Raw genomic sequence first — 21,433 nt, forward strand, 5'->3', positions numbered from 1 at the left:
ATAGACTGATTAATTACCTGACTAGAGGCAGGATGAGATACTGTGTGATTGATAGACTGATTGATTACCTGACTAGAGGCAGGATGAGATACTGTGTGATTGATAGACTGATTAATTACCTGACTAGAGGCAGGATGAGATACTGTGTGATTGATAGACTGATTGATTACCTGACTAGAGGCAGGATGAGATACTGTGTGATTGATAGACTGATTAATTACCTGACTAGAGGCAGGATGAGATACTGTGTGATTGATAGACTGATTGATTACCTGACTAGAGGCAGCATGAGGTACTGTGTGATTGATAGACTGATTGATTACCTGACTAGAGGCAGGATGAGATACTGTGTGATTGATAGACTGATTGATTACCTGACTAGAAGCAGCATGGTGGAGTGTTTGATTGATTACCTGACTAGAGGCAGGATGAGATACTGTGTGATTGATAGACTGATTGATTACCTGACTAGAAGCAGCATGGTGGAGTGTTTGATTGATTACCTGACTAGAGGCAGCATGAGATACTGTGTGATTGATAGACTGATTGATTACCTGACTAGAGGCAGGATGAGATACTGTGTGATTGATAGACTGATTGATTACCTGACTAGAAGCAGCATGGTGGAGTGTTTGATTGATTACCTGACTAGAGGCAGCATGAGATACTGTGTGATTGATAGACTGATTGATTACCTGACTAGAGGCAGGATGAGATACTGTGTGATTGATAGACTGATTGATTACCTGACTAGAGGCAGGATGAGATACTGTGTGATTGATAGACTGATTGATTACCTGACTAGAGGCAGGATGAGATACTGTGTGATTGATAGACTGATTGATTACCTGACTAGAGGCAGCATGAGATACTGTGTGATTGATAGACTGATTGATTACCTGACTAGAAGCAGCATGGTGGAGTGTTTGATTGATTACCTGACTAGAGGCAGGATGAGATACTGTGTGATTGATAGACTGATTGATTACCTGACTAGAAGCAGCATGGTGGAGTGTTTGATTGATTACCTGACTAGAGGCAGCATGAGATACTGTGTGATTGATAGACTGATTGATTACCTGACTAGAGGCAGGATGAGATACTGTGTGATTGATAGACTGATTGATTACCTGACTAGAGGCAGCATAAGGTACTGTGTGATTGATAGACTGATTGATTACCTGACTAGAGGCAGCATAAGGTACTGTGTGATTGATAGACTGATTGATTACCTGACTAGAGGCAGCATGAGGTACTGTGTGATTGATAGACTGATTGATTACCTGACTAGAAGCAGCATGGTGGAGTGTTTGATTGATTATCTGACTAGAGGCAGGATGAGATACTGTGTGATTGATAGACTGATTGATTACCTGACTAGAAGCAGCATGGTGGAGTGTTTGATTGATTACCTGACTAGAGGCAGGATGAGATACTGTGTGATTGATAGACTGATTGATTACCTGACTAGAAGCAGCATGGTGGAGTGTTTGATTGATTACCTGACTAGAGGCAGGATGAGATACTGTGTGATTGATAGACTGATTGATTACCTGACTAGAAGCAGCATGGTGGAGTGTTTGATTGATTACCTGACTAGAGGCAGGATGAGATACTGTGTGATTGATAGACTGATTGATTACCTGACTAGAAGCAGCATGGTGGAGTGTTTGATTGATTACCTGACTAGAGGCAGGATGAGGTAGTGAATGACTGATCGACTGACTAGAAGCAACATGAGGTACTGTGTGATTGATAGACTGATTGATTACCTGACTAGAAGCAGCATGAGATACTGTGTGATTGATAGACTGATTAATTACCTGACTAGAGGCAGGATGAGGTAGTGAATGACTGATCGACTGACTAGAAGCAACATGAGGTACTGTGTGATTGATAGACTGATTGATTACCTGACTAGAAGCAGCATAAGGTACTGTGTGATTGATAGACTGATTGATTACCTGACTAGAGGCAGCATAAGGTACTGTGTGATTGATAGACTGATTGATTACCTGACTAGAAGAAGCATGAGATACTGTGTGATTGATAGACTGATTTAATTACCTGACTAGAGGCAGCATAAGGTACTGTGTGATTGATAGACTGATTGATTACCTGACTAGAAGCAGCATGAGATACTGTGTGATTGATAGACTGATTTAATTACCTGACTAGAGGCAGCATAAGGTACTGTGTGATTGATAGACTGATTGATTACCTGACTAGAAGCAGCATGAGATACTGTGTGATTGATAGACTGATTAATTACCTGACTAGAGGCAGCATAAGGTACTGTGTGATTGATAGACTGATTGATTACCTGACTAGAGGCAGCATGAGGTAGTGGATGCTATTGGAGTCCTTCTCCTCTACAGAGGCGGGGTCGATCAGGTGACGCAGGTTCTGGTACATCATCTCTGTAATAAACGGGGTGAAGGGAGCCTAGTGGGGATGAGGAGACCAGTTAGAGAAGAACAACGATACTATACAGTACTATAGTTAGAGAAGAACAACGATACAATACAGTACTATAGTTAGAGAAGAACAACGATACTATACAGTACTATAGTTAGAGAAGAACAACGGTACTATACAGTACTATAGTTAGAGAAAGACAACGATACTATACAGTACAATACTAGTAGAGAGGAGGAGAGATACCTAGTTAGAGAAGAACAACGATACTATACAGTACTATAGTTAGAGAAGAACAACAATACTATACAGTACTATAGTTAGAGAAGAACAACGATACAATACAGTACTATAGTTAGAGAAGAACAACGATACTATACAGTACTATAGTTAGAGAAGAACAACGATACTATACAGTACAATACTAGTAGAGAGGAGGAGAGATACCTAGTTAGAGAAGAACAACGATACAATACAGTACTATAGTTAGAGAAAGACAACGATACTATACAGTACAATACTAGTAGAGAGGAGGAGAGATACCTAGTTAGAGAAGAACAACGATACAATACAGTACTATAGTTAGAGAAAGACAACGATACTATACAGTACAATACTAGTAGAGAGGAGGAGAGATACCTAGTTAGAGAAGAACAACGATACTATACAGTACTATAGTTAGAGAAGAACAACGATACTATACAGTACTATAGTTAGAGAAGAACAACGATACAATACAGTACTATAGTTAGAGAAGAACAACGATACTATACAGTACAATACTAGTAGAGAGGAGGAGAGATACCTAGTTAGAGAAGAACAACGATACTATACAGTACTATAGTTAGAGAAGAACAACAATACTATACAGTACTATAGTTAGAGAAGAACAACGATACAATACAGTACTATAGTTAGAGAAGAACAACGATACTATACAGTACTATAGTTAGAGAAGAACAACGATACTATACAGTACTATAGTAGTGGGGAGGAGAGATACCTAGTTAGAGAAGAACAACGATACTATACAGTACTATAGTTAGAGAAGAACAACGATACTATACAGTACAATACTAGTAGAGAGGAGGAGAGATACCTAGTTAGAGAAGAACAACGATACTATACAGTACTATAGTTAGAGAAGAACAACGATACTATACAGTACTATAGTTAGAGAAGAACAACGATACTATACAGTACTATAGTTAGAGAAGAACAACGATACTATACAGTACTATAGTTAGAGAAGAACAACGATACAATACAGTACTATAGTTAGAGAAGAACAACGATACAATACAGTACTATAGTTAGAGAAGAACAACGATACTATACAGTACTATAGTTAGAGAAGAACAACGATACTATACAGTACTATAGTTAGAGAAAGACAACGATACTATACAGTACTATAGTTAGAGAAGAACAACGATACTATACAGTACTATAGTTAGAGAAAGACAACGATACTATACAGTACAATACTAGTAGAGAGGAGGAGAGATACCTAGTTAGAGAAGAACAACGATACTATACAGTACTATAGTTAGAGAAGAACAACGATACTATACAGTACAATACTAGTAGAGAGGAGGAGAGATACCTAGTTAGAGAAGAACAACGATACTATACAGTACTATAGTTAGAGAAGAACAACGATACTATACAGTACTATAGTTAGAGAAAGACAACGATACTATACAGTACTATAGTTAGAGAAGAACAACGATACTATACAGTACTATAGTTAGAGAAAGACAACGATACTATACAGTACAATACTAGTAGAGAGGAGGAGAGATACCTAGTTAGAGAAGAACAACGATACTATACAGTACTATAGTTAGAGAAGAACAACGATACTATACAGTACAATACTAGTAGAGAGGAGGAGAGATACCTAGTTAGAGAAGAACAACGATACTATACAGTACTATAGTTAGAGAAGAACAACGGTACTATACAGTACTATAGTTAGAGAAAGACAACGATACTATACAGTACTATAGTTAGAGAAAGACAACGATACTATACAGTACTATAGTTAGAGAAGAACAACGATACTATACAGTACTATAGTTAGAGAAGAACAACGATACAATACAGTACTATAGTTAGAGAAAGACAACGATACTATACAGTACAATACTAGTAGAGAGGAGGAGAGATACCTAGTTAGAGAAGAACAACGATACTATACAGTACTATAGTTAGAGAAGAACAACGATACTATACAGTACTATAGTTAGAGAAGAACAACGATACAATACAGTACTATAGTTAGAGAAGAACAACGATACTATACAGTACTATAGTTAGAGAAAGACAACGATACAATACAGTACTATAGTTAGAGAAAGACAACGATACTATACAGTACAATACTAGTAGAGAGGAGGAGAGATACCTAGTTAGAGAAGAACAACGATACAATACAGTACTATAGTTAGAGAAAGACAACGATACTATACAGTACTATAGTTAGAGAAGAACAACGATACAATACAGTACTATAGTTAGAGAAAGACAACGATACTATACAGTACAATACTAGTAGAGAGGAGGAGAGATACCTAGTTAGAGAAGAACAACGATACTATACAGTACTATAGTTAGAGAAGAACAACAATACTATACAGTACTATAGTTAGAGAAGAACAACGATACTATACAGTACTATAGTTAGAGAAAGACAACGATACTATACAGTACTATAGTTAGAGAAGAACAACGATACTATACAGTACTATAGTTAGAGAAAGACAACGATACTATACAGTACTATAGTTAGAGAAAGACAACGATACAATACAGTACTATAGTTAGAGAAAGACAACGATACAATACAGTACTATAGTTAGAGAAGAACAACGATACTATACAGTACTATAGTTAGAGAAAGACAACGATACAATACAGTACTATAGTTAGAGAAGAACAACGATACAATACAGTACAATACTAGTAGAGAGGAGGAGAGATACCTAGTTAGAGAAGAACAACGATACTATACAGTACTATAGTTAGAGAAAGTGACCTTGTATAGTAACTCAGGGAGACCTTGTCCTCGTTACCATTCTAACTGAGGGAGACCTTGTCCTCGTTACCATTCTAACTGAGGGAGACCTTGTCCTCGTTACCATTCTAACTCAGGGAGACCTTGTCCTCGTTACCATTCTAACTGAGGGAGACCTTGTCCTCGTTACCATTCTAACTGAGGGAGACCTTGTCCTCGTTACCATTCTAACTCAGGGAGACCTTGTCCTCGTTACCATTCTAACTCAGGGAGACCTTGTCCTCGTTACCATTCTAACTGAGGGAGACCTTGTCCTCGTTACCATTCTAACTGAGGGAGACCTTGTCCTCGTTACCATTCTAACTGAGGGAGACCTTGTCCTCGTTACCATTCTAACTGAGGGAGACCTTGTCCTCGTTACCATTCTAACTGAGGGAGACCTTGTCCTCGTTACCATTCTAACTGAGGGAGACCTTGTCCTCGTTACCATTCTAACTGAGGGAGACCTTGTCCTCGTTACCATTCTAACTGAGGGAGACCTTGTCCTCGTTACCATTCTAACTCAGGGAGACCTTGTCCTCGTTACCATTCTAACTCAGGGAGACCTTGTCCTCGTTACCATTCTAACTCAGGGAGACCTTGTCCTCGTTACCATTCTAACTGAGGGAGACCTTGTCCTCGTTACCATTCTAACTGAGGGAGCCCTTGTCCTTATACAAAGACACCTGCGTTGAGAGCTAATGCAGGGTAAGTAAAATTATCATATGCAGCAGACTTAAGTTCACACTTCCTTCTTTAACAATTTCTGTGAGGAGGAACTTAAAAGTATAACCGGAGATTTAGTTACAGCCTGATATACACACAATGCGTCACGAGGTACAGTGTCATTGGGCACAGCGTCACGGGGCACGGCGTCACTTGGGCACGGCGTCACTGGGTACGGCGTCACTGGGCACGGCGTCGCGGGGCACGGCATCGTTATTTAGAACACTCCGGTGCATTAGTTCTAAGCGCAACTGCTTTGGCGAAGAGGAAATTGTCGCCCTCAATACATTACTTTCAATGGAAGCAGATGTCATTGAGCAGAGTGCCGCCGGGTTAAACACTATGCACCTTTACCCATGTGACTCACCATCAGTCTGCACATGGAGAACAGAACGCTGAAGAGATTCTCCAGAGCCCCCAGACAGTCCTCGGTTCCACTCTCTCCCTGTGGGGTTACAATACACGGTTACAATCATCATCCTCCTCTTCCTCTTCCTCCCTATAACATGTTCCATACATTACACAACAGATCTTTAACCAGAGAGTTATTGATGATTATTGATGACCAACTCAATTCATTCACATTACTGTGGTCAATATAGCATAGTCAACAGGGTAACAGTGGTTACTGTAGTCAATATAGCATAGTCAACAGAGAAACAGAGGTTACTGTAGTCAATATAGCATAGTCAACAGAGAAACAGAGGTTACTGTAGTCAATATAGCATAGTCAGAGAAACAGAGGTTACTGTAGTCAATATAGCATAGTCAACAGAGAAACAGAGGTTACTGTAGTCAATATAGCATAGTCAACAGAGAAACAGAGGTTACTGTAGTCAATATAGCATAGTCAACAGAGAAACGGAGGTATAGTGGTTACTGTACCTTTAAGCTATTTGACTGCCTCGGTGTTTGAGGGTGAACTCACCTTGAAACGCCTGCGGTTGGTCCTCACGTACCAGTTGGTCAGCATGTCCACAAACTTGACAAGCTTTGGCACCACCGTGTACAGCCTGTAAGCTGCGAAGGAGACACTGTGATTTACAACGCATGTCTGGAGGAGAGGGAGCGGCCGGGAAAGGTCGTCTTTATAAACGACAGACGCATAACAGTAGCAGAGTTCTGCGTAGCGAACTGGGGTTGCGGTCAGAATTGACGCATTGAAACAAGGACGTATTCACATGCAGTGTTGTCTATTTAAGCAATGAGGCCCCGAGGAGGTGTGGTATGTGGTCAATATACCACGTCTAAGGGCTGTTCTTAAGCACGACCCAACGCGGAGTGCCTGGACTCAGCCCTTAGCCGTGGTTTATTGGCCATATATCACCAACCTCCCGAGGTGCCTTTTTTTCCTATTATAAACAGGTTACCAATGTAATTTAGAGCAGTAAAAATAAATGTTTTTGTCATACATACCCGTGGTATACAGTCTGATATACTACGGCTGTCAGCCAATCAGCATTCAGGGCTGGAACCACCCAGTTTATAATGTGTTTTTATCCTATATGTTGTTGTTATATATCCATCATGTCCAGCATGGTTGTCTGCCCAGTAATAATTGCCCCTTGGTTATAGCTATTTACTGAATTGAATTTCATTTAAAATCGGTTTAATTTAACTGAATGTAACATTAAGTATAAACATTTTAAAAAGCCTTTCAGTGAAGAGGTGTAGTTTTGTCACTCATCTCAGCCTTGAACAACTGGATGAGAGACCGTGTGTGTGTGTGTGTGTGTGTGTGTGTGTGTGTGTGTGTGTGTGTCTCAAATAAAAAACACAATTGTATTTGTCACGTGCTTCGTACACAACAGGTGTAGACTAACAGTGAAATGCTTCCAGACGGGTCATTCCCAACAAATGAAGAGAGAAAATTAGATCGTAGTCTTGTATTGACGCTTAGCCTGATTTGATGGTTCGTCAAAGGTCGTAGCGGGATTTCTTATAAGCGTCCGGGTTAATGTCCCGGTCCTTAAAAGCGGCAGCTCTAGTCATTAGCTCAGTGAGGATGTTGCCTGTAATCCATGGCTTCTGGTTGGGATATGTATGTACGTACGGTCACTGTGGGATCCACTGACTGATGATTGATTGAAAGAAATTGACAATAAGAAGATTGTAGGAGCTGTACTGTTAGATTTCAGTCGAGCCTCTGATTATTATTGACCAGAACCTGTTGTTTGAGAAAACGTGTGTGTTTATGGCTTTTCAACCTCTGTCATATTGTGGATTCAGAGCCATTTATCTAATAGAACATAAAGGGTTACTAAGGTGTACCGCAGGGCAGCTCTCTAGGCCCTCTACTCTTTTATGTTTTTACCAATGACCTGCCACTGGCATTAAACAAAGCCTGTGGGTCCATGTATGCTGATGATTCAACCATATACGCATCAGCAACCACAGCTAATTAAGTCACTGAAACCCTTAACCTGTTAGATCTCTAGGGGCGCTATTTCATTTTTGGATAAAAAACGTTCCCGTTTTAAGCGCAATATTTTGTCACGAAAAGATGCTCGACTATGCACATTCTTGACAGTTTTGGAAAGAAAACACTCTGAAGTTTCAGAATCTGCAAAGATTTTGTCTGTAAGTGCCCCAGAACTCATTCTACAGGCGAAACCAAGATGATGCATCAACCAGGAAATTAGCAGAATTTCTGAAGCTCTGTTTTCCATTGTCTCCTTATATGGCTGTGATTGCGCAAGGAATGAGCCTACACTTTCTGTCGTTCGCCCAAGGTCTTAGCAGCATTGTGACGTATTTGTAGGCATATCATTGGAAGATTGACCATAAGAGACTACATTTTCCAAGTGTCCGCCTGGTGTCCTGCGTGGAATTCGGTGCGCAATTGCCAGCTGCTTGTACTTTTCCATTTGATATAGGGGAGAAACCATGTGTCCAAGAACGATATATCAATGAAGAGGTATGTGAAAAACACCTTGATGATTGATTCTAAACAACGTTTGCCATGTTTTCAGTCGATATTATGGAGTTAATTTGGAAAAAAGTTCGCGTTTTGAGGACTGAATTTTCGTTTTTTTTGGTAGCCAAATGTGATGTATAAAACGGAGCTATTTCTAATACACAAAGAATCTTTTTGGAAAAACTGAGCATCTGCCATCTAACTGAGAGTATCCTCATTGAAAACATCAGAAGTTCTTCAAAGGTAAATGATTTTATTTGAAGGCTTTTATGTTTTTGTTGAAATGTTGCGTGCTGGATGCTAACGCTAATGCTAACGCTAAATGCTACGCTAGCTAGCTACTTTTACACAAATTATTGTTTTCCTATGGTTGAGAAGCATATTTTGAAAATCTGAGATGACAGTGTTGTTTACAAAAGGCTAAGCTTGCGAGATGGCATATTTATTTCATTTAATTTGCGATTTTCATGAATAGTTAACGTTGCGTTATGGTAATGAGCTTGAGGCTGTAGTCACGATACCGGATCCGGGTTTGGGAGATCAGAGAGGTTAACAAAGAGTTGCAGTCTGTTTTGGAATGAGTGGCCAGTAATAAACTGGTCCTGAACATCTTTAAAACTAAGAACATTGTATTTGGTACAAATAATTCCCTATGTTCTAGACCTCAGCTGAATCTGGTAATGAATGGTGTGGCTGTTGAACAAGTTGAGGAGACTAAATTACTTGGCGTTACCTTAGATTGTAAACTGTCATGGACAAAACATATTGATTCAATGGTTGTAAAGATGGAGAGAGGTCTGTCCTTTAAAGAGATGCTCTGCTTTTATGACACCACACGCAACAAAGCAAGTCCTGCAGGCTCTAGTTCTGTCTAATCTTGATTGTGGTCCAGGGCATTCCCGCACCATTGCCTCTTCACAGGGGCATTCCCGCACCATTTCCTCTCCCCATGGCATTCCCGCACCATTGCCTCGTCACAGGGGCATTCCCACGCCATTGCCTCGTCGCAGGGGCATTCCCGCACCATTGCCTCGTCACAAGGGCATTCCCGCACCATTTCCTCTTCACAGGGGCACGTTGAAAGAGGATTCTCCAATTAAGAGTATAATTTTGATTACAACGTGGTGCATAGGCTACAGCTGATCTAACGGAATAGCCCGAAATGTTTTCTCAGCTCAGATTTACTCAAGAGGCATGCAACACACGCAGCCTAGCCTATGGGACTAGTGAAATTTGTCTACGTAGGTATTCATTTGGGTTCACAGTGCAGACCGAACCGAGGTCTCTGTAGGAATAAGTGTACGGTTACACCCCTAGGAAGCGGCTTGTGTGTGTGTGTGTGTGTGTGTGTGTGTGTGTGTGTGTGTGTGTGTGTGTGTGTGTGTGTAGCTCACCATCCATCTCAGCTTTGAAGAACTGGATGAGAGACTGGGTGAAGGACTGGATCCATTTGTCCATGATGTTGTCACTGCGCTTGGCTGTGGCTTCGTTGTACAGGAAGCTGATGCCGTCCTCCTGAAGGGCAAAGGTCACAGGGCGAAAAGGTCACACAGAGAACAGGACACGGAAAGAGAGAGCGAGAGAGCAAGAGAAAGTGAGCGCGCGTGCGAGCGAGAGAGAGCATGATAGAGAGAACGTTACAGAGTTTAAAGGCTGTGATAGGTGGTATCTTCTGTGCTGGTTGAGGTGTTCTCCTCATTAAACTACTGTCTGGTTGAGGTGTTCTCCTCATTAAACTACTGTCTGGTTGAGGTGTTCTCCTCATTAAACTACTGTCTGGTTGAGGTGTTCTCCTCATTAAACTACTGTCTGGTTGAGGTGTTCTCCTCATTAAACTACTGTCTGGTTGAGGTGTTCTCCTCATTAAACTACTGGCTGGTTGAGGTGTTCTCCTCATTAAACTACTGTCTGGTTGAGGTGTTCTCCTCATTAAACTACTGGCTGGTTGAGGTGTTCTCCTCATTAAACTACTGTCTGGTTGAGGTGTTCTCCTCATTAAACTACTGGCTGGTTGAGGTGTTCTCCTCATTAAACTACTGGCTGGTTGAGGTGTTCTCCTCATTAAACAGGAACTGGCTGGTTGAGGTGTTCTCCTCATTAAACAGGAACTGGCTGGTTGAGGTGTTCTCCTCATTAAACTACTGTCTGGTTGAGGTGTTCTCCTCATTAAACTACTGTCTGGTTGAGGTGTTCTCCTCATTAAACTACTGTCTGGTTGAGGTGTTCTCCTCATTAAACTACTGTCTGGTTGAGGTGTTCTCCTCATTAAACTACTGGCTGGTTGAGGTGTTCTCCTCATTAAACTACTGTCTGGTTGAGGTGTTCTCCTCATTAAACTACTGTCTGGTTGAGGTGTTCTCCTCATTAAACTACTGTCTGGTTGAGGTGTTCTCCTCATTAAACTACTGTCTGGTTGAGGTGTTCTCCTCATTAAACTACTGTCTGGTTGAGGTGTTCTCCTCATTAAACTACTGTCTGGTTGAGGTGTTCTCCTCATTAAACTACTGTCTGGTTGAGGTGTTCTCCTCATTAAACTACTGTCTGGTTGAGGTGTTCTCCTCATTAAACTACTGTCTGGTTGAGGTGTTCTCCTCATTAAACTACTGTCTGGTTGAGGTGTTCTCCTCATTAAACTACTGTCTGGTTGAGGTGTTCTCCTCATTAAACTACTGTCTGGTTGAGGTGTTCTCCTCATTAAACTACTGTCTGGTTGAGGTGTTCTCCTCATTAAACTACTGTCTGGTTGAGGTGTTCTCCTCATTAAACTACTGTCTGGTTGAGGTGTTCTCCTCATTAAACAGGAACTGGCTGGTTGAGGTGTTCTCCTCATTAAACTACTGTCTGGTTGAGGTGTTCTCCTCATTAAACTACTGTCTGGTTGAGGTGTTCTCCTCATTAAACAGGAACTGGCTGGTTGAGGTGTTCTCCTCATTAAACTACTGTCTGGTTGAGGTGTTCTCCTCATTAAACAGGAACTGGCTGGTTGAGGTGTTCTCCTCATTAAACTACTGTCTGGTTGAGGTGTTCTCCTCATTAAACTACTGTCTGGTTGAGGTGTTCTCCTCATTAAACTACTGTCTGGTTGAGGTGTTCTCCTCATTAAACTACTGTCTGGTTGAGGTGTTCTCCTCATTAAACTACTGTCTGGTTGAGGTGTTCTCCTCATTAAACTACTGGCTGGTTGAGGTGTTCTCCTCATTAAACTACTGTCTGGTTGAGGTGTTCTCCTCATTAAACTACTGGCTGGTTGAGGTGTTCTCCTCATTAAACTACTGTCTGGTTGAGGTGTTCTCCTCATTAAACTACTGGCTGGTTGAGGTGTTCTCCTCATTAAACTACTGGCTGGTTGAGGTGTTCTCCTCATTAAACAGGAACTGGCTGGTTGAGGTGTTCTCCTCATTAAACTACTGTCTGGTTGAGGTGTTCTCCTCATTAAACTACTGTCTGGTTGAGGTGTTCTCCTCATTAAACTACTGTCTGGTTGAGGTGTTCTCCTCATTAAACTACTGGCTGGTTGAGGTGTTCTCCTCATTAAACTACTGTCTGGTTGAGGTGTTCTCCTCATTAAACTACTGTCTGGTTGAGGTGTTCTCCTCATTAAACTACTGTCTGGTTGAGGTGTTCTCCTCATTAAACTACTGTCTGGTTGAGGTGTTCTCCTCATTAAACTACTGTCTGGTTGAGGTGTTCTCCTCATTAAACTACTGTCTGGTTGAGGTGTTCTCCTCATTAAACTACTGTCTGGTTGAGGTGTTCTCCTCATTAAACTACTGTCTGGTTGAGGTGTTCTCCTCATTAAACTACTGGCTGGTTGAGGTGTTCTCCTCATTAAACTACTGTCTGGTTGAGGTGTTCTCCTCATTAAACTACTGGCTGGTTGAGGTGTTCTCCTCATTAAACTACTGTCTGGTTGAGGTGTTCTCCTCATTAAACTACTGGCTGGTTGAGGTGTTCTCCTCATTAAACTACTGGCTGGTTGAGGTGTTCTCCTCATTAAACAGGAACTGGCTGGTTGAGGTGTTCTCCTCATTAAACTACTGTCTGGTTGAGGTGTTCTCCTCATTAAACTACTGTCTGGTTGAGGTGTTCTCCTCATTAAACTACTGTCTGGTTGAGGTGTTCTCCTCATTAAACTACTGTCTGGTTGAGGTGTTCTCCTCATTAAACTACTGTCTGGTTGAGGTGTTCTCCTCATTAAACTACTGTCTGGTTGAGGTGTTCTCCTCATTAAACTACTGTCTGGTTGAGGTGTTCTCCTCATTAAACTACTGTCTGGTTGAGGTGTTCTCCTCATTAAACTACTGTCTGGTTGAGGTGTTCTCCTCATTAAACTACTGTCTGGTTGAGGTGTTCTCCTCATTAAACTACTGTCTGGTTGAGGTGTTCTCCTCATTAAACTACTGTCTGGTTGAGGTGTTCTCCTCATTAAACTACTGTCTGGTTGAGGTGTTCTCCTCATTAAACTACTGTCTGGTTGAGGTGTTCTCCTCATTAAACTACTGTCTGGTTGAGGTGTTCTCCTCATTAAACTACTGTCTGGTTGAGGTGTTCTCCTCATTAAACTACTGTCTGGTTGAGGTGTTCTCCTCATTAAACTACTGTCTGGTTGAGGTGTTCTCCTCATTAAACTACTGTCTGGTTGAGGTGTTCTCCTCATTAAACTACTGTCTGGTTGAGGTGTTCTCCTCATTAAACTACTGTCTGGTTGAGGTGTTCTCCTCATTAAACTACTGTCTGGTTGAGGTGTTCTCCTCATTAAACTACTGTCTGGTTGAGGTGTTCTCCTCATTAAACAGGAACTGGCTGGTTGAGGTGTTCTCCTCATTAAACTACTGTCTGGTTGAGGTGTTCTCCTCATTAAACTACTGTCTGGTTGAGGTGTTCTCCTCATTAAACAGGAACTGGCTGGTTGAGGTGTTCTCCTCATTAAACTACTGTCTGGTTGAGGTGTTCTCCTCATTAAACAGGAACTGGCTGGTTGAGGTGTTCTCCTCATTAAACTACTGTCTGGTTGAGGTGTTCTCCTCATTAAACTACTGTCTGGTTGAGGTGTTCTCCTCATTAAACTACTGTCTGGTTGAGGTGTTCTCCTCATTAAACTACTGTCTGGTTGAGGTGTTCTCCTCATTAAACTACTGTCTGGTTGAGGTGTTCTCCTCATTAAACTACTGGCTGGTTGAGGTGTTCTCCTCATTAAACTACTGTCTGGTTGAGGTGTTCTCCTCATTAAACTACTGGCTGGTTGAGGTGTTCTCCTCATTAAACTACTGTCTGGTTGAGGTGTTCTCCTCATTAAACTACTGTCTGGTTGAGGTGTTCTCCTCATTAAACTACTGTCTGGTTGAGGTGTTCTCCTCATTAAACTACTGGCTGGTTGAGGGGGGGGTTAGGGCTGTAAGGGGAGGGCTGGGGGGGTTAGGGCTGTAAGGGGAGGGCTGGGCTAGAGGGGGGAGGGGTTTGGGCTGTAAGGGGAGGGCTGGGGGGTGGGGGGGGTTAGGGCTGTAAGGGGAGGGCTGGGGGGTTAGGGCTGTAAGGGGAGGCCTGGGGGGTGGGGGGGTTAGGGCTGTAAGGGGAGGGCTGGGCTAGAGGGGGGAGGGGTTTGGGCTGTAAGGGGAGGGCTGGGGGGTGGGGGGGGTTAGGGCTGTAAGGGGAGGCCTGGGGGGTGGGGGGGGTTAGGGCTGTAGAGGGAGATGGGCACCTTGTGCAGAGAGGGAGGGGTTGGGCAGGGGGACAGCACCTTGTAAAGCATGTGTACATTTTCCACTTTCTGCACATGCTGGAGTTGGGGATATGGAGAGGGAAGCTGGGGAGGTGTGGCAGGGCAGGGGTAGGCGTAATAGGGGTAAGGCTTGGGTTAAACCGGGGGCAGGGTACGGGAGACGGGGGTAGGGGACATTTAGCAGCCTCTAGAAGTTCTGGACCAGGAAGCGATAGGCTGGGGGAGGTGAGGAGGCCTAAGGCTGGGTTACGAGGTTACCTTGTGGAGACGCTGGACGTTCTGGACCAGGAAGCGGTATGCGTTGTACCAGGGGAGGAACACATCCTTCAGAACATCTCTGACTCCTTCCTCTTTGAAACGCAGGTTCTCAGCTCTCACTACCGGGGAGTTGATTAGGTAGAGCCTAGAGGGGGAGGGGGCATAAAAGAGATGTTTGGTCATCTAAATCCCGGCAGGTAGGTAGCCTAGTGGTTAGAGGAGGCAGGTAGCCTAGGGGTTAGAGGTGGCAGGTAGCCTAGTGGTTAGAGGAGGCAGGTAGCCTAGTGGTTAGAGGAGGCAGGTAGCCTAGTGGTTAGAGGAGGCAGGTAGCCTAGTGGTTAGAGGAGGCAGGCAGCCTAGTGGTTAGAGGAGGCAGGTAGCCTAGTGGTTTGAGGGGGGAGGCAGGTAGCCTAGTGGTTAGAGGGGGGAGGCAGGTAGCCGAGGGGTGGAGGCAGGTAGCCTAGTGGTTAGAGGCAGTTAACCCACTGTTCCCCGGTAGGCCTTCATTGTAAATAAGCATTTGTTCTTAACTGATTTGCCTAGTTAAATAAAGGTTACATTTTAAACTATACCCTGCCTTATTAACCCTATGGTAATGCCAGAGAGACACAGAGAGTAAAACACAGTGTGTGAGTAGAGAGTTCACCTCAGGGCATCGGCTCCATAGTTCTCCACAACCAGACCTGGATCAGGGTAGTTCTTCTTGCGTTTACTCATCTTCTGTCCATCGCTGAGAGACACAGAGATAGAGACAGAGAGAACATCACTTTACATCTGGTAATGAAATTAGTTATTCCAGGTTATTATGCTGTCTGTCTGTCTGTCTGTCTCTCTTTGTATATCTGTCTGGGCTCTGGTCGAATGTAGTGCACAATATAGGGAATAGGACCGTGCACTATATAGGGAATAGGGTCCTGGTCTATAGTAGTGCACTATATAGGGAATAGGGCCCTGGTCTATAGTAGTGCACTATATAGGGAATAGGGTGCCATAGGGCTCTGGTCTAAAGTAGTGCACTATATAGGGAATAGGGCCCTGGTCTATAGTAGTGCACTATATAGGGAATAGGGCCCTGGTCTATAGTAGTGCACTATATAGGGAATAGGGTGCCATAGGGCTCTGGTCTAAAGTAGTGCACTATATAGGGAATAGGGCCCTGGTCTAAAGTAGTGCACTATATAGGGAATAGGGCCCTGGTCTAAAGTAGTGCACTATATAGGGAATAGGGCTCTGGTCTAAAGTAGTGCACTATATAGGGGATAGGGCTCTGGTCTAAAGTAGTGCAATATATAGGGAATAGGGCCCTGGTCTAAAGTAGTGCACTATATAGGGAATAGGGCTCTGGTCTAAAGTAGTGCACTATATAGGGAATAGGGCTCTGGTCTAAAGTAGTGCACTATATAGGGAATAGGGTGCCATAGGGCTCTGGTCTAAAGTAGTGCACTATATAGGGAATAGGGCCCTGGTTAAAGTAGTGCACTATATAGGGAATAGGGCCCTGGTCTATAGTAGTGCACTATATAGGGAATAGGGCCCTGGTCTAAAGTAGTGCACTATATAGGGAATAGGGCCCTGGTCTAAAGTAGTGCACTATATAGGGAATAGGGCCCTGGTCTAAAGTAGTGCACTATATAGGGAATAGGGTCCTGGTCTAAAGTAGTGCACTATATAGGGAATAGGGTGCCATAGGGCTCTGGTCTATAGTAGTGCACTATATAGGGAATAGGGCTCTGGTCTAAAGTAGTGTACTATATAGGGAATAGGGTGCCATAGGGCTCTGGTCTATAGTAATGTACTATATAAGGAATAGGGCTTTGGTCTAAAGTAGTGTACTATATAGGGAATAGGGTGCCATAGGGCTCTGGTCTATAGTAGTGTACTATATAGGGAATAGGGTGCCAGAGGGCTCTGGTCTATAGTAGTGTACTATATAGGGAATAGGGTGCCATAGGGCTCTGGTCTAAAGTAGTGTACTATATAGGGAATAGGGTGCCAGAGGGCTCTGGTCTATAGTAGTGTACTATAATAGGGAATAGGGTGCCATAGGGCTCTGGTCTAAAGTAGTGTACTATATAGGGAATAGGGTGCCAGAGGGCTCTGGTCTATAGTAGTGTACTATATAGGGAATAGGGTACCATAGGGCTCTGGTCTATAGTAGTGTACTATGTAGGGAATAGGGTGCCATAGGGCTCTGGTCTAAAGTAGTGCACTATATAGGGAATAGGGTGCCATAGGGCTCTGGTCTAAAGTAGTGTACTATATAGGGAATAGGGTGCCATAGGGCTCTGGTCTAAAGTAGTGTACTATATAGGGAATAGGGCTCTGGTCTAAAGTAGTGCACTATATAGGGAATAGGGTGCCATAGGGCTCTGGTCTATAGTAGTGTACTATATAGGGAATAGGGTGCCATAGGGCTCTGGTCTAAAGTAGTGTACTATATAGGGAATAGGGTGCCATAGGGCTCTGGTCTAAAGTAGTGTACTATATAGGGAATAGGGTGCCATAGGGCTCTGGTCTATAGTAGTGTACTATATAGGGAATAGGGTGCCATAGGGCTCTGGTCTAAAGTAGTGTACTATATAGGGAATAGGGTGCCATAGGGCTCTGGTCTAAAGTAGTGCACTATATAGGGAATAGGGCTCTGGTCTAAAGTAGTGCACTATATAGGGAATAGGGTGCCATAGGGCTCTGGTCTAAAGTAGTGTACTATATAGGGAATAGGGTGCCATAGGGCTCTGGTCTAAAGTAGTGTACTATATAGGGAATAGGGTGCCATAGGGCTCTGGTCTCATTATTATGGAAGAGGACTTTACTGGAACAGGGATGTACGGCTCCATTCCACTGTCACACAATGAAGGGGCCTGGTCAGCACCAGTGTGTGACTAGGTGTGTGTGTGACTGTGTGTGTGTGACTGTGTGTGTGTGTGACTGTGTGTGTGTGTGTGACTGTGTGTGTGTGTGACTGTGACTGTGACTGTGTGTGTGTGTGTGTGTGTGTGTGTGTGTGTGTGTGTGTTGGGGGACAAGGTGAACTGACCTGGCCAGCACCAGTCCGTTGACGATGACGTTCTTGAACGGTGGTTTTCCAAACAGAGCGGTGGACAACACCAGGAGGGTGTAGAACCTAACGAGGGGAACAGGTAACCATCACATTAGGACAACACCAGGAGGGTGTAGAACCTAACGAGGGGAACAGGTAACCATCACATTAGGACAACACCAGGAGGGTGTAGAACCTAACGAGGGGAACAGGTAACCATCACATTAGGACAACACCAGGAGGGTGTAGAACCTAACGAGGGGAACAGGTAACCATCACATTAGGACAACACCAGGAGGGTGTAGAACCTAACGAGGGGAACAGGTAACCATCACATTAGGACAACACCAGGAGGGTGTAGAACCTAACGAGGGGAACAGGTAACCATCACATTAGGACAACACCAGGAGGGTGTAGAACCTAACGAGGGGAACAGTTTACCATCACATTAGGACAACACCAGGAGGGTGTAGAACCTAACGAGGGGAACAGTTTACCATCACATTAGGACAACACCAGGAGGGTGTAGAACCTAACGAGGGGAACAGTTTACCATCACATTAGGGAGAAGGTTGCCATCACATTAGGGAACAGTTTACCAACACATTAGGGAGAAGGTTACCATCACATTAGGGAACAGTTTACCATCACATTAGGGAGAAGGTTACCATCACATTAGGGAACAGTTTACCATCACATTAGGGAGAAGGTTACCATCACATTAGGGAGAAGGTTACCATCACATTAGGGAACAGGTTACCATCACATTAGGGAACAGTTTACCATCACATTAGGGAGAAGGTTACCATCACATTAGGGAACAGGTTACCATCACATTAGGGAGAAGGTTACCATCACATTAGGGAGAAGGTTACCATCACATTAGGGAGAAGGTTACCATCACATTAGGGAGAAGGTTACCATCACATTAGGGAGAAGGTTACCATCACATTAGGGAGACAGGAAGAAGGTTACCATCACATTAGGGAGACGGGCAGAAGGTTACCATCACATTAGGGAGACGGGGAGAAGGTTACCATCACATTAGGGAGACAGGGAGAAGGTTACCATCACATTAGGGAGACAGGGAGAAGGTTACCATCACATTAGGGAGACAGGGAGAAGGTTACCATCACATTAGGGAGACGGGCAGAAGGTTACCATCACATTAGGGAGACGGGGAGAAGGTTACCATCACATTAGGGAGACGGGGAGAAGGTTACCATCACATTAGGGAGACGGGGAGAATGTTACCATCACATTAGGGAGACGGGGAGAAGGTTACCATCACATTAGGGAGACGGGGAGAAGGTTACCATCACATTAGGGAGACGGGAGAAGGTTACCATCACATTAGGGAGACGGGGAGAAGGTTACCATCACATTAGGGAGACGGGGAGAAGGTTACCATCACATTAGGGAGACGGGGAGAAGGTTACCATCACATTAGGGAGACGGGGAGAAGGTTACCATCACATTAGGGAGACGGGGAGAAGGTTACCATCACATTAGGGAGACGGGGAGAAGGTTACCATCACATTAGGGAGACGGGGAGAAGGTTACCATCACATTAGGGAGACGGGGAGAAGGTTACCATCACATTAGGGAGATGGGGAGAAGGTTACCATCACATTAGGGAGACGGGGAGAATGTTACCATCACATTAGGGAGACGGGGAGAAGGTTTCCATCACATTAGGGAGACGGGGAGAAGGTTACCATCACATTAGGGAGACGGGGAGAAGGTTACCATCACATTAGGGAGATGGGGAGAAGGTTACCATCACATTAGGGAGACGGGGAGAAGGTTACCATCACATTAGGGAGACGGGGAGAAGGTTACCATCACATTAGGGAGACAGGGAGAAGGTTACCATCACATTAGGGAGACGGGGAGAAGGTTACCATCACATTAGGGAGACGGGCAGAAGGTTACCATCACATTAGGGAGATGGGGAGAAGGTTACCATCACATTAGGGAGACAGGGAGAAGGTTACCATCACATTAGGGAGACGGGGAGAAGGTTACCATCACATTAGGGAGAAGGTTACCATCACATTAGGGAGACAGGGAGAAGGTTACCATCACATTAGTCTGGAGGGCTAACAGTGTCTTGATACCTTAGCTCAGCAGGCTAACAGTGTCTTGATACCTTAGCTCAGCAGGCTAACAGTGTCTTGATACCTTAGCTCAGCAGGCTAACAGTGTCTTGATACCTTAGCTCAGCAGGCTAACAGTGGCTTGATACTTTAGCTCAGCAGCCTAACAAGGTCTTACCATCCTCTGGTCTGGTCGATGCCCTCAGCAATGAAGTCAGCGGGGAAGGTGTCTTCGAACTCCTTCCTGTTCTCAAAGGGGTAGTGGGCCTGGGCGTAGGGCATGCTGCCCGACTCAAACCAGCAGTCAAACACCTCAGTGACCCTGCGCAACACACCTTTACCACAGCGGGACGGGATAGTCAACTGGTCAATGCTATGGAAGGATAGAGGCAGAGAGAGAGGGAGAGAGAGAGAGGCAGCGAGAGAGGGAGAGAAGAGAGCGAGGTGAGAGAAAGAGCGAGAGAGAGAGAGGCAGAGAGAGAGAGAGAGAGAGAGAGAGAGCAAGAGCGAGAGAGAGAGAGACAGAGATAGAGAGAGGAGAGAGCAAGAGCGAGAGAGGCAGAGAGAGAGAGAGAGGCAGAGAGAGAGAGAGAGAGGCAGAGAGCGAGGAGAAAGAGCGAGAGAGAGAGAGAGGCAGAGAGAGAGAGAGAGAGGCAGCGAGAGAGAGAGCGAGAGGGAAAGAGAGAGAACATGGATTTCTTTTAACCTTTATTTAACTAGGCAAGTCAGTTAAGAACAAATTCTTATTTTCAATGACGGCCTAGGAACAGTGGGTTAACTGCCTGTTCAGGGGCAGAACGACAGATTTGTACCTTGTCAGCTCGGGGATTTGAACATGAAACCTTCCATTTACTAGTCCAATGCTCTGACCACTAGGCCACCCTGCCACCTCTACACTCTAACCACTAGGCTACCCTGCCACCTCTACACTCTAACCACTAGGCCACCCTGCCACCTCTACACTCTAACCACTAGGCTACCCTGCCACCTCTACACTCTAACCACTAGGCTACCCTGCCACCTCTACACTCTAACCACTAGGCTTCCTGCCACCTCTACACTCTAACCACTAGGCCACCCTGCCACCTCTACACTCTAACCACTAGGCCACCCTGCCACCTCTACACTCTAACCACTAGGCCACCCTGCCACCTCTACACTCTAACCACTAGGCTACCCTGCCACCACTACACTCTAA

General features: G+C 44.1%; 1 protein-coding gene across 2 annotated transcripts in view; it reads right to left on the bottom strand.

Annotated features, from left to right (window-relative positions):
- Positions 1-21,433, bottom strand: part of iars1 (isoleucyl-tRNA synthetase 1) — a 132,088-nt gene that overhangs the window by 37,423 nt on the left and 73,232 nt on the right. For both annotated transcript variants that reach the window (XM_090242083.1, XM_090242084.1), the window contains exons 16-23: positions 20,414-20,608; positions 18,134-18,220; positions 15,743-15,826; positions 15,097-15,241; positions 10,514-10,634; positions 7,131-7,222; positions 6,570-6,647; positions 2,324-2,445 (exon numbers count right to left, since the gene is read on the bottom strand). In XM_090242083.1, coding sequence (XP_090098209.1) covers positions 2,324-2,445; positions 6,570-6,647; positions 7,131-7,222; positions 10,514-10,634; positions 15,097-15,241; positions 15,743-15,826; positions 18,134-18,220; positions 20,414-20,608 — 924 coding nt within the window. The remainder of the gene's footprint in view (positions 1-2,323; positions 2,446-6,569; positions 6,648-7,130; positions 7,223-10,513; positions 10,635-15,096; positions 15,242-15,742; positions 15,827-18,133; positions 18,221-20,413; positions 20,609-21,433) is intronic.

Source organism: Oncorhynchus mykiss, chromosome 7 (genome assembly GCF_057628025.1).
Source record: "Oncorhynchus mykiss isolate SJ-2025 chromosome 7, ASM5762802v1, whole genome shotgun sequence".
Taxonomy (NCBI): Eukaryota; Metazoa; Chordata; class Actinopteri; order Salmoniformes; family Salmonidae; genus Oncorhynchus; species Oncorhynchus mykiss.